This window comes from Piliocolobus tephrosceles, chromosome 6 (genome assembly GCF_002776525.5).
Source record: "Piliocolobus tephrosceles isolate RC106 chromosome 6, ASM277652v3, whole genome shotgun sequence".
NCBI lineage: Eukaryota > Metazoa > Chordata > Mammalia > Primates > Cercopithecidae > Piliocolobus > Piliocolobus tephrosceles.
In genome coordinates, this window is record NC_045439.1 from 1,687,044 (window position 1) to 1,710,867 (window position 23,824).

At 63.6% G+C, this 23,824-nt stretch overlaps 1 protein-coding gene across 1 annotated transcript; it reads right to left on the minus strand.

Annotated features, from left to right (window-relative positions):
• Window positions 1–8,738: 8,738 nt before the first annotated feature.
• KIF26A (kinesin family member 26A) lies at window positions 8,739–22,051 on the minus strand. Its single transcript, XM_023205748.1, is given in 12 exon segments — window positions 8,739–10,018; window positions 10,260–10,410; window positions 10,882–11,087; window positions 11,718–12,749; window positions 12,752–14,633; window positions 15,335–15,497; window positions 15,776–15,938; window positions 16,131–16,314; window positions 16,405–16,667; window positions 16,975–17,068; window positions 17,710–17,889; window positions 21,935–22,051. Coding segments are annotated over 11 exon segments (4,476 nt in total). The 5' UTR covers window positions 17,866–17,889; window positions 21,935–22,051; the 3' UTR covers window positions 8,739–9,836.
• Between the last annotated feature and the right edge of the window lie 1,773 nt (window positions 22,052–23,824).

Below are 23,824 nucleotides of genomic sequence, written 5' to 3' on the forward strand. Positions count from 1 at the left end.
GCTCTACTCCAGGTTCCTTCAGGGGAGAATCCAAAGCAGCACTGGGCTCTGAGCTGAAGTTTCAATCCCCAAACTCACAGATTCCCAGGTCCTCCCACCTCAGATCCTCAGACCCAGGACCCCCAGATCTCCAAACCCACAGCCCTGAACCCCCAACCCTGGAGACCGGCCTCTTCCTCCTGGCAGCAGCTCGGAGGCCTCCTCTGCCCGCAAGTGGCAGCCCTCGGTCTAGCACCTGAGCCGTGTCCAGCAGACTGGGCTTGGGTTCCCAGGCCACCCAACCTTTGCTGGGCAGATTTGCTCTTCATGCCTGTCTGTGGGAACCAAGGCAAAGCTCCTCCCCTCCCCACGGGCTTGCCAGGAAGAGCTGGAGGTGGGGACCGGTGGGGAAGCCCCCATGCCAGGGCGCCAAGAAGATGGACATAAGCACAGGGCATTGGGTCCCATGATTCCTGAGTGCACGTGTGTGCGTGCATGCGCCCATGTGTGCATGTGTATGTGTACATGTGTGTGCCCACATGCATGTGCGCCCATGTGTGCATGTGTGTGTGCATGTCCCTAGGTGCAGTGCGCCCGTATGTGTGTGCACGTGTGTCCCTACATGCGTGTGCCCATGTGTACGTGTGCACCTGCACAAATCTGCACACACCAAGGGATAACTCTGGCCGCCTGGCAGAGGTGTTTTATTCTCCTCTGCGTCTTATTAACAAATCTCATGGCCTGACACACGCAGCGGGGACTGAATCTCTCAGGCAGATCAGCATAACAGGAGGTAAGTAAACAAGTAAACGGTGGCCTGCACCAGCCACCTGCTCAGCCTGACCTGTGTCCTGCACCCGCCTGCAGGTCTCGCCTCAGACTAACTGAGCCAGGGTGCTCCTCCTGCAGCAATGGCTCAGAGCACTGGCCGTGCCACCAGCCCCGTGGCACTGTGAGGCTGTAGGGGGCCTGCTACGTGCTTCTTCACCCCCTGTACTGTCCCAGGGACCCTGGCTCCCCTCACACAGCAGCTAGCCCTGAGGAACTGCCCTCCCAGGCACTCAGCCAGTCCACTGGGTAAAGCTAACAGGAGCCTTCTGGGCTGCTGAGGAGGATACAACGAACGCAGGTGCATGGGGGCCTCACTGGGGTCCCCCTGAGACAGAGTGCCTCGCCCCCTTGCTCTCCAGGCCCCTGCCAGGCCGGCTGGGCCCCATCCCTGCCCATCCCAGGGAGCTTCTCCGGCAGCCCAGGTGGTAAAAGTGGCAGAGCTGGGGTTGGAACCCAGGCAATTTCCAGTGCCGATGCTTTGCAGGCTGTCTCAGAAGCAGATGCCCTCCTGGCTCACCCACCCTCCAAGCCAGAACGGACTGATCCCTCCTGCCTTGGCAGAGAGGTGTCGCCTGCCCATGCCCCAGGAAGCCTGGGTTCCCTACGGGCAGGACCTGGGTCTCCCTCATCAGTCCCCTCTCAGCTCAGCTTGGCCCAGAGCCCAGCCCACAATGCTCGGGAAGTGCCCCCTGGACAGCTGTGTGCTGTGAAACCTCCTTCCTGAAGGTGAATTCCAAGGCTCCTGGAGCAGGACTAACAGGAGGCAGACACCTGGCTGCCCTCAGCCTGGGCCAGAGCACCCCGCCCAGTGGGTGTGCATGACCGCTGGCAGGCAGGGCTCACCCAGGCTGTAGATCACACCCAGCCTGCTCTGGTTCTCAGTGAGGCTCATCCTGCCTCATAAAGATGCCAGCGAGCCCTGCGCCAGCACAGGCAGGCCCACAAATCAGCCTGGGCGCAGGATTTAGAGTGTCACCCCTCTGCCAGGCGGATTAGCTTTGTGGGACAGCCGCTGAGGCTGCAAGAAATACGGCCCACCGCCCCTGGGGCTAGAGAAATGGCAGAGATTTATTCCAAATCAGCCAGCTCAGACACAGCGGACGGCTACAGGAGGAGAAATCAAGGCCTAGAAAGGGGGCACCTGCCCAGGACCCGCAGCGCAGTGGCCGGCCAGGCGCCATCCCTGCGCCCCTCAAGTCCCTGGTCCCTTCCTGCCCAGCTATGCCAGGTCTGTTCAGGGTTCCAGTGTCACCCATGCCCCTGCCTGGGACTTTCCTCTGTGAGGCACATGGGCTTTCCCGAGGGCAGCAAAGCCATTTCCCAAATCTGGACCAAGTGTTTCCCCAAAGGGCTGAGACAACCAGGAGCCCACCAAGGAGAGAGGCTGCCTTCCTCCGGGTCAGCAGTGGGAGCAAATGGTGACCCTGCGGCCCCCCAGGAATGGCAAGGAAGTGGCAGCAGTCTCAGCCCTCCCCACCCTCAGGCCATCCCCACCAGGTCCAGGGGATGCTTCAGAAAGCCGGCTGAAGCCCCGGATGGCAGGCGGGGCAGACTGGCTGGCACTGGCAGGGGGCCTGACACCCGGGGGCAGCACATCCACCTGACCTCACACTCCCGTGATGGTGACGACAGTGTGAAGGCAGCTATGCAGTGATGTCACCCTGTGGGTTCTCAGGAATGTCACTACCCCAGGGCCAGGCTGTGTCACAATGGCAACTAGCCCAGCATCACCCGCCCTGGCAGCCAGCAGGCGCCTCCCGCATGCCATTCATCCACTCCAGCTCACCGAGTTCACCAGGGAGGCCCCAGCCTGGCACGGGGCTGCGACCCTGGACAGCACCCTCCTGGGCCGTGTCCAGGGGCCTCATTTCACCTCAGACCTCCTGGGCGGAGCGTCCTGGGCTGCTCAGGGGCCTGGGCGGGGGGGTCCCCTCTTCCCAGGTACAGTTCCTCCCAGCAGGAGCTCCCATCTGCTCAGGGGGCCCAGAAACACTCCCTTCCACCTGGGTGCTTGGAGACCTCGACCCCCCACCACGCCGGGGCCTCAGTCATTACAGCCCCTCACTTCTGTGCCTTCAGACAGGTGGAGACTCCCAGGCCTGTGGGCTCGGGGTCTGTCAAGCAGAGAGCTAAGGACCGTGCGAGGCAACTGGTGTGAAGTGTTATCCAAGGGCCGGGGCAATGGCTCATGCCTGTACTCTCAGCACTTTGGGAGGCCAAGGCAGGAGGATCACTTGAGCCCAGGAGTTCCAGACCAGCCTGGGAAACAAAATGAGACCCCCCTCTCTGCAAAAAAAATACAAAACTAGCCAAGCATGGTGGCACACCTGTGGTCCCAGCTACATGGGAGGCTGAGGCTGGAGGATCACTTGAACCTGGGAGCTTGAGACTGCAGTGAGCTGTGATCGCGCCACTGTACTCCAGCCTGGAAGATAGCGAGACCCTTTCTAAAAATAAATAAATAAATATATAATCACACTTCACGGTGGGGACGCGTCAGCCACGTGTGTGGCGGGTGGGAGAAGGGAACGCACATGCCCGCAGGCCTAGGAACCAGACAGCACCAGCTCACCTCTGGGGGCCACGGGGGCAATGGGTGAGTACTCAAAACCAATGCCAGCCAGCTGAAAGGCTCCCAGTGGCCAGAGCTGGAACAGCTTTAGTCATGAAACTAGTAGTATTGAATGTAACCCAAAGTACAAAACAAACATCTCTAAGTCCATTCTGCTGTAAGTATTTGAATAAATTAATAAATGAGAGAGAAGAGACAAATCTCTCGTGCAGAATTCCAAGGGCTTTACGTCTCTGCCCCAGGAGGTGGAGCCTGGAAGGGGTAGTAGACCAGAACTTGGGCAACCTGAGTTGGGGCCGCCGGCACCGCCTCGCTGCATTGCTCATGGGAGGGGGCACTGGAGCCTGCGGTCGGGCGTGGGGGTTCTGTGTGAGCCTCAGAGTTTTTCTGCAAGCCCAAAAGAAGGCTTAGTTTTAAAAGATGACTCTGAAACAAACAGCAGCCCCAAAGGCCAAGGTCTGGTGCAGCTGGGTGCAGGTAGACGAGGGAGGGCGGGGGGACCCACATTTGGGACATGACACCTCCTCCTGACAAGGCGGCCAGGAGGGCGTTTAGGCGGGACCCTCTGGCTGCCCCAGGCCCAGGTGTGCAGTGAGCACCTTCGGGACCCCACTCTGCTCCCAGCCCTCCCGGAAGCCCCTGCCCTGAAATTACGAACGTCTGTGCTCACGTGTCCCCTGTGCCGGCCACAAGGACTCTGCAGAGGGAGACACTGTGGCCCTCTGCCTTGGCCTGTCTGAAGGGAGGCAGACCCGGGCCTGGGCCTCCAGGTCCCAGTGACAACATGGGGATACACGGACATTCAAGGCTGCCACCAAATCCAGAGCTCTGAAGGGGGTTCCACCACGGCCACCCGGAGCCCCGGCAGCCTCTCTGGCCTCCTAGCTGCCTACCACCTCTACCCTCAACACTCACCCCACCCCCACCCCATCCTCTACCCTCTGACCCCATCCCTACCCCAACCCCATCCCCCCCACCAACCCTCACCCCACCCCATCCCTCTACCCAGCCCAGGACCGGGAGCCCACCCCCTCTTCGTCGGCCCCACCCCCACCCCACACTGCCTGCCTGTCCTACAGGAAGCCGGAGCGTCTTGGCCGGCCCAGGGAATTCCTTCCCAGCCTCTTCCAGCCTCCTGGGTTTCCTGTGTGGAAACAGCCTGGATTCCGCCTTGGTAAACACAATGTCAGGAGGGAGAAGTCACCCTGGGCTTCCTGTTTGCTGGGAGCACATCCCAGGCCCCCAACCCCGTGGGGTGGGGCTCTTTCCCAGGAGAGAAGCAGGCAGGGGGCCTCCACCCCAGGAACCACCCTCCTGCCAGGGCTGCAGACAGGCCCTGGGGCGTGGGGTGCAGTCACAGGGCAGGGGCCTCCTCAGATTCCCAGGGAACCACGGCGTGGGTGCCCGAGACTGGTCCCCTTCCGGAAAGCCCAGAGCACCGTCCATTCCATGGCAGCCGGGGGTGGCCCCAGGGAGGGAAGCAGATGAGGACAGGCGCTGAGCCACGTTCACACACGCGCCCGCACATGTGAACAGGAACCTCGGCAGAGGGGGAGACTGAGGCTCGAGACACAGGGGGACTGGCAGAGCCTCCCCTCCCAGCCCAGGACCGGGGGAAAACGTAGGCATCGTCGGGCAATGACCCCGCTGCTGTTTATTTAGGGCTCCCATCTCGGGCACTCCAGGCCGCCCTCACGCCCCCCATTCAGCTGCTGGGGCTCAGGACCCAGTGAGAACCCCGTGGAGGCTGCTGATGTGACCTCACTCCCAGTTCCCAGGGAAAAAGGGGTCGGGAAAGGGCCAGGCCTGGGCCACGTCCTGCTGGCCTCATGAGGAACCCAGGCCCGAAGGCAACGAAGGGACCAGCAGGCCAGGAGGGGCTAGTAGCTCCACTTCAGTCTAGGACGCTGCCCCATCGGCCAGGCTGGTGGGATCTCTGCTGCCACCATCACCAGTATTGCTGCTGCTGTGCCAATGGCCCCACCCCGGCCACCGCCACCAGCCTCCCTGCCACCAACGCTCCTCTGCCAGCATTCCCACTGTCATTGCTGCCACTGTCCCCTTACCACCCTACTGTCACCGTCCCATGACCATCGCCATGGGTTGCACTTGCGGTCCCTGGGACGGTGACCACAGGAGGAGGCTTGCAGGGAACCTCCGAGCCCAGCGCCTGCTACTGAAGCTGCAGGCCGCTTCCCAGACGCCTGCCACGCCCAGCCAGGTAGGAGGATCCTGAGTCCAGGGATGAGGGGCCTCTGCTCTTCCGCCTCCTTCGGATCCCAGTCCTTGGAATAGGGAAACCCCCGCCGCCCTGCAGTAGGAGTGGGGCAGACAGGCCGGCAGGGCCCTGGGGAGCCGCCACTCTGGGAGCAGGGCAGGCTGTGGAGTCCCAGGCCACGTAGCTCAGTTCCTGTCCCACTGGCCTGCCCAGCCCACCCAGCTCTGGCCTCCTCTCAGCCGCCTGATGGTCTCTGCCCCGGCTGCCTCATCCCACAACGTGGTCTCCCGTGCTAGGGCTGGGGTGGGCAGCGCTGTCAGGGCAGGCCTGGACTTACTGGGTGAGTCAGGTGGGCACCTCACCCCATGGCAGGGGCAGGTTGGCCAGATGCCAGGCCAGCCTCAGCGGCTACAAGAGACACCAGCTGGGAGGATCTTGCCAGTGCCCGGCACAGCCCAGCAAGGTCCTTTCCTGCGCCCACTCCCCTAACCCCAAACCCGCCTCAGCCCTGGCCATCCACTGTCAGCAGCTGCCTGGCTCCCCCTAGGCCTCCACTTCTCCCGGCCTGAGCTGACCCCGACCCTCCCCTGTAAGCCCCTCCCATCCTGCCCCTGCACGCTCCAAATCTGCCCCCCTCAAGGAACACTTGCTGGAGGCTCAAGCAGCCCTTGCCCTCTCAGGGCCTCAGTTTCCCCAAAGGTTCCAGAAGCAGGAGGAGGTGGAGGCTCCCTGCAGGCTGCGTCGGTGCCACTGCCTTGGCTTCGGCTTTAGTCAAAGAGCTGGGTCCTGGGCGGCTGCCGCTTTCCCATCCATAAAATGGGTGACTCCTACTTGGGCCGCTCCCCAGCCAGCTTTCCAGCCCCTAATGACAGGGCTGAGGGCTTTGATGTCCCAGATGAAAGGCCGCCCCAGGACAGTGGATTCCATGTCCAGTAAAACAGGCACCGCCCTCTGAGAGCCAGGCCTGTGGGAAATGGGCCCGGCCTGACCTGCCCAAAAGCCACCATCCCCGAGGCCCCAGCCAGGCCAGCCCAGCAGGCAGGGAGGACCAGGGTCCAGGCAGGGAGGCTCCCCAGCAAGAGGCAGGCTCTGGACCCCTCCAATGACAGAGAGACTGGGAGGGGGCAGTGGTGCGCTCTATGAAAGAAAGGAACCCACCCAGACACACCTCAGCACCCACCCATCCCCTGCAGGTGTGCAGGTGCAGCGCAAGAGGGCAGCAAGAGCCCAGCACCCCGCAGTGGTCTGGGCTCCAGGGCAGCTCCCCAGCCTCCCTCCTGGGTCCAGCATCACCCTGGTCCCTGAGGATGAGGTACCCTGACCCACCCAGTCCCACTCAGACCCCAGCACTGTCCTGGATCGCATGGACGGAGTGCCTGGCCAGCGCCTCTGTGCAGGTCAGGGGTCACAGCCAGTTGCACCAGGTTTGCAGGACATGGGGTGGGTGGGCTTCTCAGGCTCTCCTGAGAGCAGGGTCCTGAGAGGATCACCCCTCCCCACCCCAAGCTCCACGACACCCTGCCCTGACCCGACCCCTTTGCCCAGGTCTCCAAATCCAGCACAGAGCCGGCACGCGTGGCCCTTGGCTTGTCGGGAACAACCCTGCCCTCCACATTAGTCTGAGTTTCTGCTGGGATGCAGCGCTGGCCTCAAACAAAAGCAGAGCTGGGGCTGGAGAATCAGGGGCCCCAGCGGCCTCCCGGGCCGGCCTGCAACCCCAATCCCAGAAAGGACCACCTGCGATGGACGCTAGGGGCCTAGGTGTGGATGACTCTGTGGCCTGAACTGGGGGGCCCTGTGGCCACACGAAGGACTGGCTCTGTGTGGGACCACAGCGCAAGGCCGGCGGGAGACTCTCTGCAGACGGCCAGAGCTGTCCTGGACCTGCTTCCTCCACAGCCGGAGTCTCTTTAAGGGGATGCTGTCATTCATGTATTCATTCATTCCTTCTTCAGCCAGCGTCTCCCCAGCCCTGCGCCCAGGATCGGGGAAGGTAATGACTCAGACCCCATCAGACACCGAGAGCCCCATCAAGGCAGGGAGAGAGGCAGAGACCACACAAGGTGTGACGTGCCATGGCGGAGAGGCCTAGGGCAGCCACCAAGGAGGGACCCCATGATCTCCCGCCTGGAGCCAGGGAAGGGCACCTAGCCAGGGACACGGGGAGTCTCTAAGGGAGAGAGGGGCTGCACAGCCAGCTACTGGGCAGGGGATCACAGCACAGGGGATGGTGAGGCCTCATGGCCAGGACCTCACGTTGAACGTGGAGTGGGGCAGCTGGAGGCCAGTACAAAGCCGTAGAAAGGGGCAGGTGCCCAGACGCAACGTTCGCAGGCCAGGCAGGCGAGGGATACTGGCATGGGGACAGAGTTACAGGCTTAAGGAAGCTTAACTGGTTCAGCTGGGGGCCTACCAAATGCAAAGCAGACAGGACTCCAAAGAGGCCAGGAGGCAACCAGAGCAACAGCTAAGGTGGCCCCAGAGGACATATGTACAGGTCAGGTGAGGCCATGAGCTCAGAGCACTCAAAGGGCTGGGGATCTCCAGAGGGTCTGGGGCCTCTGACCGTGGGAAAACCCAGCAAACTAGGGCCAAGACAGACCCAGGCCTGAGTCCTCCAGGGAAGAGCCTCCATCTAGGCTGCTCCGGGAGGGGCCTCCTGTGGTTCAGGGGTCCTGAGCCCATGAGCAAAGGCAGGCAGGGGGCAGAGGACGGCAGTAACACTCTGGAAGGGAAAAGCTGCCATCGCTCCTGCCTCAACTTCCCCATACAGCATAACCCAGAGAGAAGGGAGTCAGGGGCCGCTTACACAAGGCTGTTTCCCACCAGCCCAGCCCCCAAGCCTGGCTCCCTCCCCCAGCCTCGGGACCCTAAGATCTGGGCAGAGCCAACAAGAAAGCGGATCAGAGAGGAAGCTTGAATCCCAGCTCTGTCGTGTTCCCCCTTCTCTGAAGGGCCCTCATGGCATCGTGGGCCCCACAGGGGCTGCAACGCAGGCCCTGGCACAGCACCCAAAGCCCTGGGTCCCCGTGGATGTGTCCTTCCCACACTTACTGCCCCTCACCCGGGAACCCTCAGAGGGCAGCACACCAGGGCATGAGGGGTCTGCCAACACCCAACGAACTCAGCAGCCGTGGGAACCACCGATGCATCTTTAATTCACAAATAAAAGCTGTAGCAAGATGTCATCTACACATTTGTACAAAGGTTCAGACGTCCTGTACTATGCACGATCCTCAGAAAGTATGAGCCTGTTGTGCTTTCTGGGACGTCGCAAACGCTGGCAGGATCACCCCTCGTCTGCATTCGGCAAGAAGCGCCTCCCAAGGCCCCCCACCCTGCTCAGGGTGCCCCCCACAGGGAGCAGGCCTCCCACAGCTGGAGACAGCCTGGCCCCCAGGACACCTTCCCTAGAAAACCATAAAAACATAGATCATTTGTCTTCAAATTCCCACGGCAAATTCCGCATTTGAGCAAAATGATATAAAAATATGAACCTAACAGAACCTTTACAAAACCCTATCCCCCTATCTCTGTTGTTGGTCGTGGTGGTCTGTTTTGTTTTTTGCTTGTGGTTTTGGTAAAAATTCCTGCCGTGGAAGAGGCAACCTGTGCCTGGGGCTCAGCCCTTGTTAGCTGCCCTCAGGACAGAGCAGGTTCTCGGGAAGGGAGGGGATTCGAGGTCAGCCGTCCCTGCCCGAGAGACCCTGGGATGGATCTGCATTGAGAACCCCACACGGATCCCCCACAACCCGGGCTCTGCCGAGAGGAAACCATTGTAAAAGAAAAGTCATCCTGAATCCTGAAAGACCCCTGGGGTACGCAGGTAATTCCCGCTCCACAAAAACTGCTTGGCTGCAAAGAAGGCAAGACGGACGCAAACACAACCGGCGCCAGCCCCCGGCCGGACAGGCGCAGCGGGGCCGGGCTGAACACAACTTCTGCTGGTGTCTCAAGTCTGTAGCACCAAATGCAAAAGGGAGAAAAGTCCCAATCAAGGTCAAAGGCACTTGCGTTGCTGTTCGGTGGTGACGGTCTTCTGGTCACTCTGGCACCCTCGCTCTGTCCACCGCGTGGCCGGCCCTCCCTCCCCCACACTCCGTCTCCTCTCCGACACTCTCGTCCTGCACAGAAATCCCTCCGCATCCTCCTCCCGCAGCCCCCACCACATCCTCGCTCCGTCCCACGTCCCGTCCTCCAGCCCCCTGCACGCCCCGTCCCGTCTGGTGCCCAGCCTCAGACGTCCACCTCCTGCGTCCCCGGGACGGCAGCACTGGCTGCAACGCTGATGTCGAAGCAGGTGACCATCATGACGTGCGCCTTGCACAGGTTCACGCACTGCTCCAGGGCTGCCGTGGCTCGCTCCAGGGCCGCCAGGTACTCGGCCGACTCGGGCTCCAGCTCCGGGTCCACCTCAACTGGGAAGGGGAGGAGAGCGGAGGGGCACCTGTGTCAGGCCCGAGGCTGGGGGCAGCCACCTGGCCCCCCGGAGGCCCCAGGAAAGGCATCTTGGCCCGGCCGACCCTGCCTTCCAGCCTTCCCACCACGAGGTACGGGAGGGCAGGTACAGGAGAGCAACGGGGCTCAGGGAGGGAGGGGGAGGGCAGGCGTCAGGGCACATGGTGGGCCAGGCTGGGTCCGTGGGCGGGCGGGACTCACACTGCTCCAGCCAGCGGCCAGGCTCCAGCATCAGCCGGCCCTGGGTCTCCGCCAGCTCCTCGCACAAGTGCTCGTGCTTGGCCTGCACCTCCCGTAGCCGCTGCTGCCTGCGCTCCACCAGCCGCAGCCTTGTACTGACACACGCCAGACCCTGGGAGGCAGGCCGGGCGGGGGCTCAGGCATGGGACCCTCTCCCCAGAGACCCCCCAGCAGCCGTGCCGTGGCCCCCGCCTCCCTTCACCTGCCAGGCCTTGGCAGGCACACAGTGGGGCTCCAAGGGCGGGCAGGGGGCGGACCTGGGGCGGCCCACCCATGCCTGTCTGGCTCCTGGCACCGCTCTAGGAGCACCCTCCCCACGACCGGGGAGAATTCCAGCAGAGAGGAGCAGTGGCCTCAGGACCCCCCAGCCACCCACCCACTGCCCAAGGAAAGCGTCGGAGCTGCCACAGGCTTGGGCTGGGCAGAGCCGCTCTTACCTTCGTGTCCTGGGAGGGCTGTGGACAGAAAGTGAGGTCAGGGGCTGCCCAGCCACAGCCCCAGACGCCTGACGAGCCCATCAGATGGCTCACTCTGCCATCTGTGGCCAGGCCTCCCCACCAGGGCTCACAGACCCCAGCCCTACCTGAGTGGGGGCCTCCCTCGGGGTGGGGCGGGGCCGCTGAAGGCGCTCCACGTCATCGATCTCGTACACCTTGATCTCGAACGGCTCCTTCAGGGAGCCGGCCAGGGGCGGGGGCAGGTCCACCCACTGCCCGGGGAGACTGGGCTTGCGGCCCAGGGCAGAGGAGTCGGGCAGTGGGGCGGGAATGAGGCGCCGCCGCTGCAGACCTGGAACAGAGAGCCGGGTACAGGGTGAGCAGAGGCGGGGCCCAATCCAGGCACAGCCCCTGAGGGGACACTGAGGAGCCAGCCTAAGTCCTGACCGGGAGACCTTAGGGGTCCAGTCCAGGAATCCTCAGCCTGGTGCTCTGCCCAGGGCAGGGAGGGAGCCGACCCCAAGCCAGGCCCACAGCTCTCGAGAGTGCCCCCACTTTCCCTGCCATGATCTGCGCAGTTCTGTCCCTTGGGGCAGCCCCGGTGGGGCCCTCCCAGGCAGCTGGACACTCGCCAGCAAGGCACCAGGCCCAGGACCTGAACCAAGTCCAGTGCCCCAGCCTGGCGACCCGTGCAGGGCTGCCCTTGTGCTCGCCCTGACACAGACTAGGATTGACCCCTGGGGCAGGGTGGGGCCACAAAAGGGCAAGTACAGGGTGTTTATAAACTGCAGAGGGCTGTGCACATCCACACACAGAAAGCCCCAGGCGAGTCTGTAAACTGTTCAGGGCTGTGTGTGTCTGGGACCTTGAAGGCTGTGCCCATCTGTCCAGTATCTCCTGGCCCCGTAAACTGTAGAGGGCCGTGCACATCTACACACAGAAAGCCCGTCAACTGTAGAGGGCTGTGCACTTCCACACCTACCTGTGGCCCTCTTCTTGGGGGACTTGAGGCTGCGGGTGCGGGCACCTGGGGAGGCAGCCCCACTCTCGCTCATGGAGTCAGGGGCGGAGGAGGCGCTGCCGGTGGCCTCACTGTCACGCCGCAGACTCTCATAGCCGCTGCTGCCACCACTGTGGTGGAAAAGGGCGGTGCGGCCCATGGCGGGCGGCAGCTCTCCACTCAGCACGCTGCTGTTGTCGCTGCCATGGCCGCTGCTGTAGCGCTGGGGCCGCCGCGGGGCGGTCACCTTGCTGTAGGGTGAGGGCAGGGCCGGGCCTGGGGGTGGCCGCTCCTCCCCAACATTCACACCGCTGTCGTGGCCGCTGTCCGAGTCCACTGAGCCCCAAGAGGAGCCACCTCGGCCCGGGGCTCCACTGGCCGACAGCTCATGGACACGGCTGTGAGCAGCCCGGAGTGCCTGCTTGGTGCCCATGATGGTACCCCGGCCGGCCTTGGCCCCGACACTGGGCCCGGCCCGTGGGGCTGCTCTGGGACCGGCCACAGGGCCGCCAGGGCTCCTGCCCGGCACAGAACCCGCCGACAGCTTCACCGAAGGCCCCAGAGCCCGCGACCCGCCAGCCACTAGGCTACGGCCCTTGCCTCCACCTGCAGGGGGCTTGGGGGCCCCCACAGCCTTGGCTGCGCCGCTCCTACAGGCAGGAGCTGGACTGTGTGTGGGGCTGGACGGTGGCACACCCAGCTTGGGTACGGCTCGGGGAGGCCGCCCAGGGGCTTCCCGGCCCTTGCTGCTGCTGTGCGCCAGGCCTTCGTACCGCTCCAGAGACGCATGGCCGGCAAGACGATGTGCCGCTTCTACCTTGCTGGCCCGGGCCTTCAGGCTGGACGTGGCCCTGGGGACAGAGTGGTCAGCCCGGCTGCTGGGCCTAGGCTCCTCCTCCCCTCGAAGGACGGCAGCAGCCCCGGCACGCGCCAGGTTCACGGCATGGGGAGGCACCAAGACCGGGCTGCTCCTGTGCTCCAGGCTGGACTTTCTCGGGGGGGGGGCGGGGGGGCCGCCCCACTGGGCCTCGGGAGGAAGCCCCCCTTGGGAGCCAGACTCTTCTTGCTGGTGGGGGAGGCCTTCAGGCTGCCCGAGCAGGCCACCACCTCTGCCGGAGCATCCCCCCAGGACGCAGCTGGCACTGTCACACCCAGCGTGGTGGCACCCCTCCGCAGTGGTGGGATCCGAGCCACAGCCTCTGGCCTGCGGGCCGCCCTGGCTGCCACCTCACACCCGTCCACCACTCTCTGGGCACAGGCTAGCATCGCCTGGGCCTCAGGCAGCCGGGGGGAGCCAAGTGTGGGGCTAGGAGCCCTGCCGGCAAAAGCTGCCTGGACATCACACTCCCCTGTCCGGAGCAGCCACGGGTCCTCAAAGAGGCCTCCACGGCCAGGCGGGCTCTGGCCCGGGCGAGTGCAGCCCACACGGGTGGTGGCAGAGGCAGTCCTCGGTTTCCGGGGGAGGCTGGAGTGGATGGTCTGTGCTGCGGATGCCCCCCGCGCGGGCCCGGCCTGGGGCTCCCTGCCGGGTCGGGATGGGGCCACTGCAGCCACTTCCCCAGGGCACGGACCCCAGGTTGGCCCGGGACTGTCAGGTCTGTCTGGCTGCAGGAACCCAGAGCTGCCATCCCCCAAGGAACCATCTAGAGCAGGGGGGCCCCCAGGATCAAGCCCTGCCAGCGAGTCGGGGCTGAAGGGGGGCTGCGGTGTGGGGCCACGGCTGTCGGCGGTACAGATGCTGACCTCACTGAGCCAGGAGCTGATGGAGGAGCCGTGACTGCTGCTGGCCCAGGCCGCCCCCTCCAGGGGCCCCCCCTCAGGGGCCTGAGAGGTGTAGGCGTCGAACTCATCGTTGATGCTGCTAATGATGCTGACCGGCCGGGATCCCGAGGCCAGGGCCCGCAGGGAGCAGTCGCTGTCGAAGCTAGCCAGGCTGGTGGGCCGCCCAGCTCCGGCAAGCCCCCCCAGGGACAGCTCCTCCACCACCGTGAACACCAGCTCGTCCTCGCCGTTGAGCTCCACAGGCCGCTGCAGTGTCACCGTGGTGGTGAGCAGGCCCCGCTCCGGACAGCGACTGCCAGTAGCCAGGCGGGGGCAGGTGGCCCCAGGAATCATCGGGGACCCAGCCACCTGCCCACTCATGCCCACAGGAGGGGTCCGTGCCACTCCATCAGTGCCCTCTCCCCCAGGCTCCTCTGGGGTTCTGCAGGCTTCCAGCAACTGAGGGGGTGGGGGAGCCGGGCTGGGCAATGGCCTCCTGCCTCCACCCACTGCAACCTTTTCCGGGACTACCAGCTGGGGCCGAGTGCTGCCGTCCTCTCTCTGGTCACCCCAGACAGTGGCCTTGCAGGGCTCAGGGGCACCCTGGTGGGTGTCTGGGCCAGAGCTGCCTCGAGGGGTGCTGGCAGCCATCGGGGTGCCCACGGCCTTCCTGGGGGACGCAGCCTCCGGTGGCGAGGGCTTCCGGCCCCCACGGGCAGGGCTGGCCTGAGCTCCATCGGTGCCACCTGGACCTCCTGAGGGACCCTCACTGCCATCCATGCATTCCAGCCGCTCCTGCAGCTCCGCGAAGGTGCTGCAGCGGAAGTGGTCTGCGTCGCGGGGGCCCTTGGAGGGCCGGTGGCGGCTCAGGGCAGGGATGATGGGCACGAAGTCAGGCGGACCTTCGTTGTCGGTGAGCTCCCGGTCTGACAGCGCTGCCCCACCAGGCCCCACGTAGATGACCGTGTCACAGGACTGCTCGCTGCTGGAGGAGTAATCGGGATCACCAGGCAGGCAGGGGGGCATGCGGTCGGGGTCCAGGGCCACAGTGCGTGGGTGGAAGGGCCGCAGGTGCGGGGGCCGACGGGCCCGACCTTCCTCGCAGGAGCTCTCCCCACCAGAGGAGCTGGAGGCGTACTGGGGAAAGAAAAGTGGAGCTGGTGAGCCCAGTCTCCCCTACACCCACTCATCCCATCCCAACCCCAATTCCCCGACCCTCCCCAGAGCACAGGGCCAATGCTGTGGTCGCTGTGATGAAAACCACAGCAGTCACCACTGACCACGTCCCGCCAAACACTGGGAGCGGTACTGAGTGACCATTCTCAGCAACTTTACAAAGAAAACGGTGTTACCCCACACCGGGAGGGAACGGAAAGCTCAAAAGACAAGCATGTGTGCCCAAGCCAGTGGCCAGGACTCACACCAAGGGCCGCTCAACCCCGGACTGGCCCCAGCCAGTGGCCAGGACTCACACTCAACCCCAGAGTGCCCCTAACTCCACCCTCTAGCCCCAGAGATGGGTCCCTAAGAAGTCCCTGTGGAGTTGGTGCGGCTCTCCTGAGCACCCCAGGGCATGTGCAGGGGTAGCAGGCTGGAGTGAGGCCACCACAAGCCGCATACAGCAAGCCCCAAGGCATCCAGGGATCTCAGGCTGGGCTCCTCACCCCCCAGGGAGGGCCACATGGGCACAGTCTCATAACACCAGAACACACAGGACATGTACCCAGGCTCCAGGCCACCTGCTGCCCCCCCTCACCCCAACCAGGCCAGCAGAGGCCTGCAGTGGACACAGGAGCCGGGAGGGCCCCGGGATGAGGTGGGCAGGAGGTGGGGAGCACCTTGGCCTTCTTCCTGCGCAGGCGGTGGATGCGGGCGGCGAGCTGCACGGTGCTGAGCGTCTCCGCATGCTGGGCTGGCGCGTCCGACACGTGGGCGATCATGGTGGTGCGGCAGCCGGCGGTGGCCAGGGACTCACGCAGCAGCATGGTGAGCCTGTGGTCCCTGGAGGTCGAGGCGGTTCAGACACCAAGGGCTTGGGAAGGGAGCTTAGGGAAAGGCTGGCCAAGGGCAGCCCTGGGATGAGTCTCGTTCCCACCCAGCTCCGGCACCAGCACAGCGTGGTGCCCCAGGCAGCCCACGGGCAGCGAGGCCTGTCAGGTGGTGGAGGAGCAAAGCCCCGAGGAGCTGGGAACTACAACAGCACCGGACACACCAGACACGGATTTACCAGGTCACCAAGGGGCCACCCTGGTCGGCACCTGCCCAGGCCCCACACTCACCGGTACGGCACATGCTTGGCTCCATTGACCAGGGCCAAGATGACGCTGCCCAGGGCCGACAGGGACAGACACAGGGGGCCCCCAGCAGCCTCCCCGGCCCTGCCAGATGCCGCCTCACAGCTGCCCAGGTCGATGAGGTGCAGGCGGCTGCGGCCTCCGGACACTGGAACCACAAGACGAGCAAATGATGGTGTAGCCAGGGGCCCCCAGACCCTGCTCCACAGCCCCACCCCAGGCCCGAGCAGGGGACAAGCCCAGGGACATCCCCAGGGGCCACCGGATGACGGGCCCCTGTGCCTGCGTCTCCGCTGACACACGTCCCACAGGGGTCTGGGAGTGCAGGCGTGGCACCTACTTCCTCCCCGGCCGTACTTCTCCATTCGGTACTGGTAGACGTGCAGCGTGAACAGCATGTGGGAGCTGCGTCGGGCGTCCTCGCTGCAGCCCGCTCGGCTGGTGCTGCGGGCCGCCAGGGCCGCATCCAGGTAGAAGGCCGCCTTCTCAGCCGTGGGTGCCCGCAGCTCGCTCTGGTTCTGCAGCTGCAGGAAAGGCAGAGGCTGCAGCGTCTTCAGCAGCTCAGGGCCGAGCACAGCCCCCCTCCCCCAAGGTGGGACAGTGGGCAGGCGCACCTGCGCCCCACACACGGGGTCCTCCCGCAGGTACACTCCCAGGGACTGGGCGTCCTGGAGGCTGCCAGGGGCCACCTCGGCCAGCAGGTCCCGCAGGCTCTGGTCACGCCCGCACACCTCCACGGCTGAGACCCGGACGGAGAAGCGGGTGCCCGTCCTCTCCCTGCGCTCCTCGATGAGCCTGAAGAGCCAGGAGATGGCGCAGGGCACGATGCCCAGGCTCTGCGGCGAGCTGTCCTTCCCGATCATGGTGTACGACTTGCCTGGGGGCCATGCGGGCGTCAGGCCCCACCACACACCATGCAAGGAGCCTTTACGGCTCCTGGGGTCCCTGGGGTCAACCAGGGGCACTGAGATCTTAGGGGCCTCTTTGGATCCATCCTAAGCCCTCTGCCTTTCAGTTCTGCAGGGGTTCAGCTTCCTCTCCACAAGCCCCTCACCCCATATGCCCACCACTGCCCATGTGTAGAACCAGCCTCCTTTCCCACCAGAAGCTGCCAACAACCACCATAATGAGGATGGGAGGGGGTGGTCAGCAGGACCCACCCAGGGTCGGGCAAGGGCGCTTACCCAGGCTCATGTGGCCAAAGGAAAAAATGCAGCCATCAGCCCCACTGACCACCGACTGGAGCACGTCGGCCACGGTCCCCGAGCAGACTTCGGCCTGGGGGGCACAGAGAATCAGGCAGGTGCCAGGGCCCAGGGGCTGTGGCCCCTTCCTTCTGCCACATCTGTGGGCCTGAGGCCGGTCTGTCCTGGCACATGCAGGCAGTCAGCCCACAAGGAGATGGGGCTGCACACCTGGGACCAAGGACAGATCCCATGTGCACACGGAAAGCACAGAACACACAAGAACAGGACCCAGGACACACGCAGGAGGGACTGGCCAGACACGTGCAGACACACACCCGCAAAGCACAGAAGCCCAGCTGCCGAGGGCGGACCACCACGCACAGACAGAGGCACACGTGGCCACACGGTCCACCGCTCAGCATGAGCAGGGAGCACCGGGCGCCCCCAGAGCCCAACAGCTGCTCAGAAAACTTCCCCGGAGGGCGGGCTCCGGAAAACCAGGCCTTTCCCCGGGAATTGGCCCAGAGCCTCAGCAGGGGCGGGTGGAGACACCCAAGGATGCCAGCCAGGTCGATGAGGGAGGTAAGCCGGCAGGCGCCGCAGACAGCGGGCCCCCCTTGCTCAATCTTCCTCTGCACCCTGCACGGAAAAGCGGGCGCAGATCTAACCCATGTGCTGAGCCAGCAGCCAGCTCTGGGCCCCCAGGAGGACGCCCAGTCCGCCTGCCCGTACCTGCTCGGAGTCCTGGGGGAAGACGGCATCGAAGGCAAACATCTTGGGAACTGCAGCAGTGGCGGCTCGCCGGGGGCCTGCGCTGCCTGGGGGACCGGCGGTGGGATCATAGAGGATCACCTGCTTCTTCCGAGGGTCCACCTTCAGGAAGGACATGGCCTCGGCCGAGCGCTGGGCCCCCTGTGCGGGCCAGATCCGAAGCATAACCTTCACCTGGGGCAGAGGTGGGCGGCACCTGAGAAGCTGCCTCCGCCCAGCTGGCCACTAATTACAGGGCAGGAGGGGCCCAGCTCAGGAGGGGACAGCGGGCCAGGCCTCACACTGACACCCCCACCGCAGGAATGTGGACACCGCGCCCCTGCTCCAGGCAAGAGCAGATCCCATGTGAGGTCAGCACAGCCGAGAGAAGGTGAGGGCCAGGGAGAGGCAAGGCCGGCGCACGGCCTGTCAGCACCGAATGTGCGGCACAGAGAATGAGGGGGCGGCAGGCTCCGGGCGCCTCCATGAAAAGACAGACAGACGCTCAGGTCCTGCAGAGCAGCTCAGTCCAGGAAAGGGCAGGAGGGAGGAGCACAGCCCCCTGGCCCAGCCCCTGCAGGCTGCTCCCCAGGCTAAGGTGGAGCACTTGGAAGATAAGGGGTGAGAGCCACAGACGGGTGAGAGCCACAGAGGGCTGGTGCTGCCAGGGAGCCATCCAGGGGCATGGCTGCCTCCGACCTGGGCCAGCTGAGGGAACCGAACCCTGGCACCCTGTGGCCTGCCGCAGAAAGCAGGGGAAGCCCATTCACATGCAAACGGGGAGGGGCAAGACAAGAAGGATCCCATCCAAGGGAAGATGCCAATTCTGACGCCTCAGTCTCACCGGCCCTACTGCAGGCTTGGGGAGACTGAGGCCTGGGGGGCAGACTGAGGGTGGGGCTGGGCTTCCAGCCTGACCTCCCGAGCTGGCAGGGAACCAGGCAGCCCTGGTGGTATCTCCAAAGCACACACACACAGATCCCAAACTGGGCCCCACACAAGCACCGGAAAGTCCTGACACCAACCCCAGCACCCTGAGAGGGGACAGATGCCGGGGAGGAGCAGGACCCAGGATGCCGGAGCCCAGAGCAATCACTGCAAACACTCCAAAACCCATGCACAGGAGGGACACCCCACACAGGTGGGTCTGGTGTCTCGATGCCAGGAGGCAGCGGCTCTGACCCAGCAGCACAGGCTGTGCACACGAGGGCCACCCTGAACCAGGGCTCCAACGCAGGGCTGGAGACAGGCCCCATTCCTGCTGGAGGACACCACAGTCCACTCTGCACTGATCTCTCTGATTTCTCCACTACAGCGTAAATCAAATTACCCGAGACGCATTTCAGAGCCAATATTTTTCACGGATTTAATTGTAAGTGACACATACATAACGCCGGCAAAATTGGTTTACCGTGGGTAGTTCGCACCAGGCGCCATCTACTCCCCCGGGCACGGGGCACATTGATATGCAAGCCGCTGGAGTCGGGAGTGCCCGCTCTCCAGGGAGCGGCGTGAAGAAACACTTCTCTATTGTACTACTCAGAACCTGGGCTCCATTAGGCGAGAATCAATTCTTTTATTCCCCTGACAACGTGTACAAAACTATTTCATTTCCAGACGCCGCCGCAAAGCAGACGAAAACGTGCACTTCCCGGTAATTTTTGGCAATTTTTTTTCCAGCGTGAACTCCTCACCACTTCAGGAGCCAAATGGGTTCTGCAGATTTGAGAGAATTCCTAGCGGGAAGGAGTGGCGTGGAGAGGCCCACGGTTCGGCTCTCAACATCTGCCAGCCGCCCTTTCCACCAGCGGCGTTAATCCCAGAACAAGCTCACAACCAGGAGGGAGGAGAGGGTGCGGGCCTCCCCAGGGAGCGGATGGAGCAGCCCGCAGTGGGGGCACCGGCCATCTAGCCTGCCCCACACTGCCCTGGTCCCAGCGCAGGCCATTGTCTGCCGAGAGACAACCCTGTCATTACTCCGGAGAAATGACAGGGTCTTTGCAGGAGAAGGCACAGCAAGTCTCTCCCCTAAATGATCAGATATTACAAAGCCCTACTGAATAGCTGCCTGGTAGGAAAAAAACACATTTTGCATTAAAAAAGGGCTTCCAGCTCTGGAGAGGTAGCCCAGGCAGCGAGGGGGAGGGGCGCTGCTCAGCACCCACCCACACAGGGATGTCTTTTTTAATACCACAATGTGATGAATTATCTTAAGTAGCACATTAATGTCAGAAATTGAACGTAATCTAACTTCTTTTCTGTGACAATATTAAACGCCTTTCAGGCGGCATTTCTGACTGTGCGACATTAGTGCTAATGACACCCGGGAAGCCGGGGGCGGGGGGTGGGGGGGGGGGGGGGGGGGGGGGTGGGGGGGGTGGAAGGCTGGTGACCCAGGGCTCCTTGTTGCTGGGGAAGCACTGAGCGCTCCGGGGCAGGGTGGGGGTGTGACTACCATGGAGAGAAAGGAGAAGCTCCCCCAAGGCTGCCCCCAGGAGGAGGTGGGGCAGAAGCTGTCCCCTAAGAAACGTGGGGCCCTGGGAAAAGTGCTGCAGACTCCTGAAGGAGCTGCTGACTCCTCTGCCCCCCGCCCCAACCGGATGGCACAAACAGGCTGAGTGCCAGGCCTAGGCCAGAGCCAGGGCCCTGATCCCAGGCTGGGTGGGGAACTTGGATGCTGCCTGCGCACCACCGACCACACCTGACCTCGGTGTCCTCCCCAGCTCTCAGCACAGCTCTGCAGCCCACACAGCCAAGGCAGTGGCAGCCTGGCCCACAGCACCCACCTGCCCTGTCTCAAGGCAACTGTTAAGGGTGGGGAAGACCCAGGGTCAGGACTGGGTCAGGCCAGGACTGGCCTGGAGAGGTTGGGGGGCTCAAGTCACTGAAATTAGCATTCCAGGGGCTGCAAGTACAATGCTCACGACATCACTGGGCGGGCAGGGGGCTCTCCCCCCACAGCTGCACTACTGAGGGTGGGGCCGGACACACAGTCACTTAAAAGCCTTCGCCGCAGCCAGCATGTTCAGAACCCTCCCACTAGCCTGCCACCTCCCGAGCTCTAACAAAACCCCAAGGTGTGGAGGCCCCTGCAGGACTACAGAGCTGTGAAGGTCAAGGAGGCTTTCACTAGGACCGTGGGGGCGGGGGGTGCTCCTGGCACCCTAGACCCAGTGCAGTTAGGGCAGTGGGAGGGGCCTGTGGCAGCCCCAGACCCAGGGACAGGGGCCTTCTGTCAGGGGGTCTCCAACGTGGGCACAGCGTCCCCTCCAGACCCTGTCCCTGGGGAGCTGAATCCCTGGGAATCGTGGTCCAACTGAGTCCAGAAAGGCACGGAGCCTGATGGCCCATGTGGGGCACAGAGCCCCCAAGGCCTCCTCTGCACCTGGAGGTGCCAGGCAGTGCTTTCGGGGTGCTATGCGCGAGGGGGCTGGCTGTACAGCAGGCAGAGGGGCGGGAAAAAGCCACAGGGGGCACACACAGAGCTGTGTGACTGGCTTCCCATCCTCTATGGGCACGGAGAGCCTGCCTCACTCCATGGGCCCATGAACCAGGCACTGCCAGCTCCCAGCAGAAGGCAGGGCCACCATCCGGCCAGGGGCAGGTATTTCTCCAAGACTTGGAGGGCACAACCAGCAAGCCACAGGCCCCAGGCTCAGAGGCAGCCAGGGGCAGCCAGGAGCCAGCCTGTCCTATCACTGATGGAGACCCTGTGCCCTCCACAGGCTTCAGCCTTCCCACCTGGAGCACGGCGCCAGAATCAACCTATCACACATCCCCCTTTCCCACAGCAGGGGCCCGCCTGCACACGGTGACTCTGGAGAGCAGAGAGTCCCCTCCTGCCCCCAGCCCCCTCAGGGCCGCATTCTCAGTGGAGCCTTCGCAAGGGGCTTCCCTGAATCAAACCCAATCCTTAGTCCCTGGGAGCCCCGTGACCTGGCTGTCCCACCCCACGATGAACCTAGCACGTGCTCCTGGGACCCCTAGGACATGCCACTCCCCGCCCATCCCCTCAGTCCCAGCCCAGCACAGGCTCCCAGGCTCCCCGCTGCCACCTGGACCTCAGTCTCCCCATGGCACCCCACTGACCACTCTTATCCAACCCAGAGAAGGAAGTGGCAACCCCTCCACTCCCACACCCCTCCTGCATCTTCTCAGATGCCCCTGGCCTCCCCACCCAGGGCCCTGAACTTGAGGCTGCGTCTACCTTCCCAATGCTGCCAGGGTTGTCCTTGGTCTTGGAGGCAGCCCTGAGCAGGCAGGGGGGTGCCGGGGGCGGCCACAGCTGCAGGACCCCGCTGAAGTCGGTGGGGTAGGTGGAGGCGCCGCGGGTGGCTGGAGGTGGTGGCGGGTGGGGCTTCTTCCGCTTGGAGGCCAAGCTGAGCTTCTGCACAGCCCTGGGGAGGAGAGACAGAAGCAGATCAGTGGTGAGTGACAGCAGCTGTTCCTGTCACCCGCCTGCGAGTCACCAGGCGGTCCCACCCTGGGACCTCATCAGCCACCATTCCAGGAAACACAGCCCAAAATGTGGCTGGCAGGCCTGCACTTCATTTCTGCAACTGGATGGTTCAGGCTGGGGCCTCCATGGCATCCCTGCCCCAGGAGCTCTGCCCAGCATTCGGACCAAGCTTGTGACAGGGTCCAGACCCACACAGGCTGAGCGCCCCTCCGTGCACTCTGCACTGAATGCCATCCCCTCACCAAGGGTTGTGCCCTCATCCCCTACCTGCAGCTGCTGTGGGGGTTGGACAGTGAAAGCTGCTCCCACCCGATGCCCAGGCTGTGAGCAGCCATGCACAGCTGTGACCTGGGCACGTCCACCTGGCCTGCCTGTGCCTCAGTTTCTACATCTCCAAAGCGGGATGAGGTGACAATGGAGGCCTCTGTGTGGCCCTAATGAGCTGACACACTCAGGGCACCCAGCACAGTGCCCACATACAGGAGGGGCTCAATTAATGCTGCCACCAAGATGCCCGCGCCCCAGGCCCCAGGTGAGGCTCCCTTGCCCCTTGCCGTACGCAGAGGCCCTAGAGCCATCCTGGGGCCGCTGCCCCGCTCCTGGGCCCCTGAGGCCCCTCGCCACTCAGGGATGCTGGGAAGTGCCACCGCTGCCAACCTGCCCCTCAGCCAGGGTGAGCGCCTCCCTACCCCACAGTCCACCCTGAGGCTCAGCCTCGCCCCAGCACCTCCAGGGCTGCGGGATTCCTGCACCCACAGAGCAGGGCTCCCAGAAGGTGCCGCCTCCCGAAACCTCCAGACCACAGGCCCTCCCGGGAGAGGCTGACACTTGGGTTTGACACACCCTCCAGGGGAGGCCGATGCAGGCTTGGGAGCCACTGGGGTGGACTCCCAGGGGACCTCGACATGCACACCCTACAGAGACACACACAGACACACAGAAACACACACATGCATACAAAAACACACAGAGCAACACATGCATACAGAAACACAGACACACATGCATACACACAGACACACACAAGCATAGAGACACAAACATGCATAGACACACATACACAGAGACACAGAGACAGACACACATATGCATACAGAAACACACAAAGACACACACATGCATACAGAAACACAGACACACACATGCATAGAGACACAGACACACACACACATACAGAGACATAGCGACACACAAGCCCATAGAAACACACACATGCATACAGAAACACACACACATATGCAGAGACACACACACAAAGATGCGCACACACACGCAGACACGCACACACACATACACACGCACACACGCAGACGCGCAGACACACGCACACACACACGCAGACGCGCACACACAGATGCACACACACACACAGATGCGTACACACACGCGCACACACACAGACGCGCAGACACACACAGATGCACACACACACGCAGACGCGCAGACACACACAGATGCACACACACACGGACGCGCACACACACACACACAGATGCGTACACACACGCGCACACACACACGCAGACGCACAGACACACACACAGATGCGCACACACACATATACACACAGATGCACACACACGCAGATGCGCGCACACACACACACACATATACACACACAGATGCGCACACACACAG